Source organism: Lycium ferocissimum, chromosome 4 (genome assembly GCF_029784015.1).
Source record: "Lycium ferocissimum isolate CSIRO_LF1 chromosome 4, AGI_CSIRO_Lferr_CH_V1, whole genome shotgun sequence".
NCBI classification, from domain to species: Eukaryota; Viridiplantae; Streptophyta; class Magnoliopsida; order Solanales; family Solanaceae; genus Lycium; species Lycium ferocissimum.
In genome coordinates, this window is record NC_081345.1 from 9,901,517 (window position 1) to 9,909,735 (window position 8,219).

At 33.0% G+C, this 8,219-nt stretch overlaps 1 protein-coding gene across 1 annotated transcript; it reads left to right on the top strand.

Moving 5' to 3' along the window:
• Nucleotides 1-3,421: 3,421 nt before the first annotated feature.
• Nucleotides 3,422-4,966, top strand: LOC132051525 (beta-D-glucosyl crocetin beta-1,6-glucosyltransferase-like). The gene has a single exon (XM_059442661.1). It carries the CDS (start codon nt 3,514-3,516, stop codon nt 4,876-4,878), a length of 1,365 nt encoding a protein of 454 aa, XP_059298644.1. The 5' UTR covers nt 3,422-3,513; the 3' UTR covers nt 4,879-4,966.
• The last annotated feature ends 3,253 nt before the right edge of the window (nt 4,967-8,219 follow it).

The window sequence follows — 8,219 nt, forward strand, 5'->3', positions numbered from 1 at the left end:
ATGTCTACTATTATGAGATTTTTTAACATTTATAGAAAAACACTTTGTATTGCTTTAGATAATGCTTCTAATAATACAAAAGCAGGTTGGTCTTTTAAAAAAGAAATAAACCCTCCTCTAAAAAATATTTTTCATGTAAGATGTAGTTGTCACATTTTAAATTTAATTGTTAAAGATGGTCTTGAGCATTTTGATGATTCTGTTCAAAAAGTTAGAAATGCCGTCATGCGTTTCTTTTTGTAATGCTAATAGGGGAAGAATTAGAGATTTTAAGAATGCTTGTGTGGAAAATAACCTTAGACCTAGGAAAATTCAAATAGAAATTGAGACTAGGTGGAACTACACTTACATTATGCTACAACAAGCATATGAGTATAGGATTCCCATACAACAAGTTCACAACAAATATAATACCGATAGTCAGGATTGGTTAAATTTTATGCATTGGGAAGATGTTAAAGAATGTATTGAACTCTTAGAAAATTTTAATAATGCAACTCTTGCTTTTTCTAGACAATTTTATCCCACGATAACCGGAATTTTAGCCTACTTAGCGGAAATAGCTAGAGTTTTACAAGAGTATAAACATAAACCCGATTATCAAGTGGCTATTTTTGAAATGATAATCAAATTTAAGAAGTATTTTTTTCTCATCCCAACTTTATTTATATTGGGTTCCCTTTTAAATCCTTGTTTAAAAGCTGTCTTATACTAAAAATTTGGTTAGTCAAATTTATACATTTTTAGAAATTGAAGTGAACTCAACCATCTTTAGTCAAGCCGAACTCGCTATTGATGATGAGTTTAGAAAAGTTTTTACTCATTATTCTAGTTTGGAAGAACGCGCAAAGACCGTTGCTCCACGCCCTACTACTTCTCAAAGTAGCAAAAAGGGCTTATCGGGTTTAAAAGTTTTACATTCGCACCAACTTCTTCTTCTACCGCAAACTTTGATGAATATAACTTTTATTTGATGCACCCAAATGTAGATATCAACCAATCGGATGAGGTGGACGTCTTAGCATGGTGGAAGAAGTACAAGGCAAGCTATCAAGTACTTTCAAGAATGGCTCGAGATATCCTTACGGTTCAAGTATCAACCGTGGCTTCGGAGAGCGCATTTAGCCAAGGAAGACAAAGCAAATTGGAGACCATAGACATTCATTATCCGGCTTTAGCTTGCAAGTACTAGTGTGCATTCGAGATTGGATTAGATCGGAGCGACGCAACCAAAACTCGAAGCGGAGGAAGGCGAAGAGGAAGAAATTGAAGATTTGATAGCTAGTGGACCGGACCAAATGGAAGACTTTGAAGATATTTCCATGACCGAATATGATGTGGGGGAAATTAACGAAATGGTTCAAAATTGGTGATTTTATTATTCTACTATTTTTTGTACAACTCATGTATTATTTGCAAGTTAAAAAAAATACAACTTGCAAATAAATGTTATCCAAGAATGAATAAAAATATGGCTCATTGAGCTTACTTCTATTTACTTGTGTTCATATTTTTACTTTTATTAAGTTAGAATATACCTAAAATATACTAAGAATATACTTATAAGTTATACATATATATATATAACTTAATATATATATAGTATATATATTAAGTTATACATATATTTAGTATATATATTAAGTATATATAGTATATATAGTATATATGTATATATAGTATATATATTAAGTTATACCTATATATAAGTATATATAGTATATATATTAAGTTATCCACATATTTAGTATATATATTAAGTTATACATATATTTAGTATATATATTAAGTATATATAGTATATATAGTATATATGTATATATAGTATATATATTAAGTTATACCTATATATAAGTATATATAGTATATATAGTATATATATTAAGTTATCCACATATTTATATATATATTAAGTTATACATATATTTAGTATATATATTAAGTATATATAGTTATACACATATTTAGTATATATAGTATATATAGTATATATGTATATATATTAAGTTATACATATATTTAGTATATATATTAAGTTATACATATATATAGTATATATTTTAAGTTATACATATATATAAGTATATATAGTATATATAAGTATATATATATATTAAGTTATACATATATATAAGTATATGTAAGTTATACATATATATATAATTAATATATATATATATATATATTAAGTTATACATATATTTAGTATATATATTAAGTATATATAGTATATATAGTATATATGTATATATAGTATATATATTAAGTTATACCTATATATAAGTATATATAGTATATAGTACATATATATACATATATATAGTATATATATTAAGTTATCCACATATTTAGTATATATATTAAGTATATATAGTATATATGTATATATATTAAGTTATACATATATTTAGTATATATATTAAGTTATACATATATATAGTATATATATTAAGTTATACATATATATAAGTATATGTAGTATATAAGTATATATACTATATATATTAAGTTATACATATATATAAGTATATGTAAGTTATACATATATATGTATCGAAAAACACTATTCGTATTTTAACTTTGTTAAATTAGTCAAGTAAATATTTAAACTTTAATTATAAAGTTGTATAATATATGTAAATATACCTACAATATACAAATAAATACTATAATATATATATATATACAAAAAAAAAAAAAAAAAACATATTTTAAACACTCCAAACCGGACCGGTTCCGGTTTGGAGTTTAAAACAGTAAACGGAACCGGTTAAACGAACAAGTTAGCTGTTCCGGTTTTTTAACCGGAACCGGCCGGTTCCTTAACCGGTTCCATAACCGGTTCCGGTTGGAACCGGTTGACACCCTTACGATGTGTACCGCACTAAAAGAGTTTGTTACCTTCATACCTTCTAGCTATGTTGCTTCCGTAATCGTCTTCTAGAAAGAGTCGAAAGTTTATCCACCTTTACCACTTCCTCTTTTTCAATTTTTATGATATCATACTTCCTTATTTGTCCTTTTACCTTGTTATTAGTGAGATGTAGTCACAAATAGCATTAACTAAGTTTCAATGTCTTTTTTTTTTCAAAAAAAAAAGTTCGTGATTAATCAAATAACACCACGTAAAGTGAAAACAGAGAGAATAATATAATATGACATAGTATATGTTTTCATTTGCCGACTTTGAATAGATATCATAAGTTAAGAATTTCCTAAATCAAATGACCAATCACTTTGATGTCTTGTTCTAGCTCTGCAAATCACTTTCACAAACCAATTTTTTTAGGAATATTTTTCCCCATCATGCAGCAATAACCACATGATCACGTTTGCAAGAAAACAAGATTCAAATTAACTTTAAAAAATAAAACGTAGCTTTAATTTTCTTTTCCTTTTTAGCAATCCTATATATTCCTTTGTCTATTAAAGCCAAGCCTGCAATATTAATAACTCCACAAACATCCCTTGTCTGTCTTTTTTTTTTTTTTCTTCATATCCTTCTTTGTTTCCATGGGTACAGAAGGCAGTACTTTGAAGGTATTAATGTTTCCATGGTTGGCTCATGGACACATCTCTCCTTATTTAACTGTATCCAAGAAACTTGCAGACAGAGGATTGTATGTCTATCTTTGTTCTACACCGGTTAATCTCAATCTTATCAAGAAAAGAATCCCTCAAAAGTATTCTCGGTCAATTCAGCTAGTTGAACTCCATCTACCAGAGTTGCCTGAGCTTCCTCCTAATTACCATACAACTAATGGCCTCCCACCCCATCTCAACGCCACACTCAAAAGGGCCGCCAAAATGTCCAAACCTGAATTTTCAAAAATCTTGGAAGACTTGAAACCTGATTTGCTAATCCACGATGTAGTACAACCATGGGCTAAGGAAGTTGCCAATTCACACAACATTCCAGCAATCCCACTCATAACTTTTGGTGCAGCTGTTATTTCATACTTTATGCATCAAATGAAAAGGCCAGGGATCGAGTTCCCTTTCCCAGCTATTTATTTGAGGAAACTAGAACGACAACGATTGCAAGAAATGATGAAAAATGTTGCTAAAGATAAGGATCCTGATGATGATGAGGACCCTTTCGCTGAAGACCCTACGAGAATCATATTGCTGATGAGTTCCTCAGCAACCGAGGCCAAATACATCGATTATCTGACCGAATTGACCCAATCAAAATATGTTTCAGTTGGTCCTCCTGTTCAAGAACCCATGAATGAGGATGATGGGGATATGGACCTCATCGATTGGCTAGGAAAGAAAGATGAGCATTCAACTGTATTTGTCTCCTTTGGGAGCGAGTATTTCTTGACTAAGGAAGACTTGGAAGAGATAGCTTATGGATTAGAGCTTAGCAATATTAATTTCATATGGGTTGTAAGGTTTCCAAAGGGGGAAGAAGTCAAGCTTGAAGAAGCACTACCACAAGGTTTTCTTGAAAGAATTGAAAACAGGGGAAGGGTTGTGAGTGGATGGGCACCACAACCAAGAATCCTAAGCCATCCAAGTACTGGAGGATTTGTAAGTCATTGTGGTTGGAATTCTGTGATGGAAAGCATAGATTTTGGTGTGCCAATCATACCCATGCCCATGCACTTGGATCAGCCATTTAATGCTAGGTTAATGGTAGAACTTGGAGTAGCTGTGGAGATTAATAGAGATGCTGAAGGGAAGGTTCACAGAGAAGAGGTAGCACAAGTTATCAAAAGTGTAATTTGTGAGGAAACAGGGAAAATTTTGAGAGAGAAAGTTAAGGACATTAGTGAGAATTTGAAGTCCATAAGACAAGAAGAGATGGATGTCGTCGTTGAAGAGCTAATACAACTTTGCGAAAATAGCAATTGCATTAATTCTTCAAGCTAGTATTTGCAAATAGGATCAGTAAATTAACGTGCGCTCTCTATCTCTCTTTGAAAATCAGAAGCATTAATTTTATTGCAAGTTATTTTATAACATGGTGCGTTGTTACTAAATAGTTCAATTCTAGAATCGAGTTGACAATTTTGTACATGAAGTTCATCGAGATCTCTTGGAAGTGTTCAACTATGGAATTACTTGGAGCACATTTGATCTAATATGTTTAACATATATCGGGCTCAAATAAACATGAATTAGTAGGAATCCAATTTGACTCAAATTCTTGGGCCAAATCAAGATTTTACTCTTAGCTATTTAATGTAATGGTCAATTGCCCCTCCAAAGACGTGTTTCTGTTTTAAAAAGTTTATCTAGCTGTTAAGGTTGACATCTCAAAACCAAAGAATTCAGGATCAAATCCTAATCCCAGTATGATCTTATGTCAAATTTTCATATTGGTTTTGGGTTTTAGAAGACGTGAATCGGTACTATCACTAGGAGAAGAAATAAACAAAGAGGAAGAAAAAAGCCATTTCCTAAATCTGAGTTGAAACAACCGGGAAAAGAAAATTTAATTGGTTAATACTCCAAACAAAGTTAAGATGATTCTTCCAATTAGGATTGTATGTGTTACTGTAATTCACATTCTAATTCATCTGCCTCAGGTTTTTTTTTTTTTGTCGAACAAACTATACTCCCTCTGTTTCAATTTATGTGAACCTATTTCCTTTTTAGTCCGTGCCAAAATAAATGACCTCTTTCTTAATTTGGAAACTATGAAATAATTTACAGCCACACAAATATTCAAGACTTGTTTTGAACTACAAGTTTCAAAAGTCTTCGCTCTTTCTTAGATGTTGTACCCAAGAAATGGGTTCACATAAATTGAAACGGAGGAAATATTATTTATCACTCAAAAACCAGTAGAAAAACGCACAATGCAGCAACAGAACTAAGAAAGAGTAAGCCTAAACTGAGCCTTAGCTCCACCATCAACCTATCTCAGCTAAGTGACATCTCTAGCTAGTATATCCTCTATCCAGACTCTATCTTTGCAGTTTTTCCTCCACTATAAACTATATACAATTCTATGTTGGCAGTCTTGTTTCACTTGTTGACACACCACCAGAGGTCTAGAGACTTTGTGATTCCATAATGCTTCATTTCTAGCCATCCATATCTGATAAATAATCGCTGCTAGTATAGCCCAGAGTAAAGCTCTATTCATCTTCCCTTGAGCTCGCTTGCTAATGCTCCACATACCTGTAAGATCATGTCTCTGCATCTGAATGTGTAGCCACTGGAATATAATAGAAAGGCAAGCTTATGAGTATACACACTCAAAGAAGAGATGACTAATGGTTTCAACTTGACTGTCACAAAGTAAGCAAGCGTCTTCCTGACTAATTCCCATTTTCTTTAGCCTATCCCTTGTTAGTAATCTTCTGTGCATCACTAACCAGCTAATGAAACTGTGTTTGGGCACATTTACTTTGTTCCAAACCCCTCTTCAAAACTGCCATTCTCCTCCAGCCCTCTTCTCCACTTATATCCACTCTTCACTGTGTATTTTCCATTGGGAGTAATCCATCCATTCATGTTATAACTTGCTATAAACTTCAGTTTGAGCCCACAAATTTTCTTCCAATATGAGCTGCTGTCAACTGGGGCCTGGTATTGCCACCATTCATTGTCCTTCAAGTAGATACGATTCACCCATTTGACCCATAAGTTATCTGCTTTCTGTGCTATATGCCATATATACTCTGCTACTATAGCTTCATTCCAAACGATACCTTCATTTATTCCTAACCCTCCTTCCTTTTTTGGTCTACACACTAAATCCCAAGCAATTAAATGAGAGTTATTTGTGTTTACCTAACCTGCCCATAAGAAATTTCTATATATGGCATTAATCTATTTCATTACCTTTCTTGGCATAAGAAACATGGATGACCAGTATGAATGTGTATGCAGCAGAACAGAATTGACCAACTAGACTCTACCAGCATATGATAGGTGTTTGGACCCCCAAGTCTTAATTCTGCTGACCATTTTATCCACCAATATCTGATAGTCCATTGCTGAAATTTTCCTTGAGGAAATGGGAACTCCTAAATATCTAAATGGCAGCTTCCCTTTTTCATAACCTGTCAATTCACAAAGATCATTAATATCCTGAGCAGCCATATTAGCATGGAAAATATTGGACGTAGAGGCATTTGTAGTCAATCCTAAAGTCATAGAGAAAGTTTTTAATCCTCTCAGCATGAGTAGCACAGAAGCAAAGTCCCCTTTGCTGAATATTAGCATATCATCAGCAAAACATAAATGGTTTAAGCCCAGACTCGTGCATTTTGTATGATATGCAAATACCTATTGTATAGCTACCCACTTCATAATCCTAGTAAAGTATTCCATACATATCACAAACAGTAAGGGTGAGACATGATCACCCTGTCTCAAACCCCTCCTCCCTGTGATACTACCATACAATCCCCCATTAATAGCTATGGAGTATTGAGTAGTAGTGAGGCATTCCATTATCCATTTTATAAATTTGTATGGAAAATTCAATCTATACAAAATTTCCTTCACAAAGTCCTATTCCACATTGTCATATGCCTTCCTTAGGTCAATTTTAATCAAACAGCTCTTTGTTGAGTTCTTCTTGTTGTATAGTCTTACCAAGTCTTGACAGATCAATACATTTTGCACTATAGTTCTTCCTTCTATAAAAGCACTTTGGTTGTCTAAAACTATACTAGGTAAAACTTTCTTCAATCTTTGGCACAACATTTTGGAGATCACCTTGTATAATGTATTACAACAGGAAATTGGTCGATAGTCTCCGATAGTATCACCATGTGCACTCTTAGGAATAAGAGTGATAACAGTATGATTCAGCCCCTTCAACATTCTACCGGTCCTAAGAAATTCAAGTACCCCATCCACTATGTCTCTTCTTATAATATCCCATGCATCTTTGAAAAACTGGCTGTTATACCCATCCGGACCAGGTGACTTGTCTCCTTCAATGGCCCAGAGGGCCTACTTGACCTCCAGCTCAGTAAACTCCGCGTCTAGTATTTTCCTTTGTTCTTCATTCACCATTGGTTCCATTTGAATGAGCTCAGCATTTACTGATTGCCTGTCCTCTGTCCCGGCCCCCAATAATTCTGAATAATAGTCAATAAATGTTTTAGAAATACCTTCCATGTCTGTCTGTTGTTGCCGCTCTTTGTCCTTGATTAAAAAAATTCTGTTTGTATTTCTTCTTGCCCTTAATACACTATGGAAAAACTTTGTGTTTAGGTCCCCCCTCTTTCAGCCATTGACATTTGCAT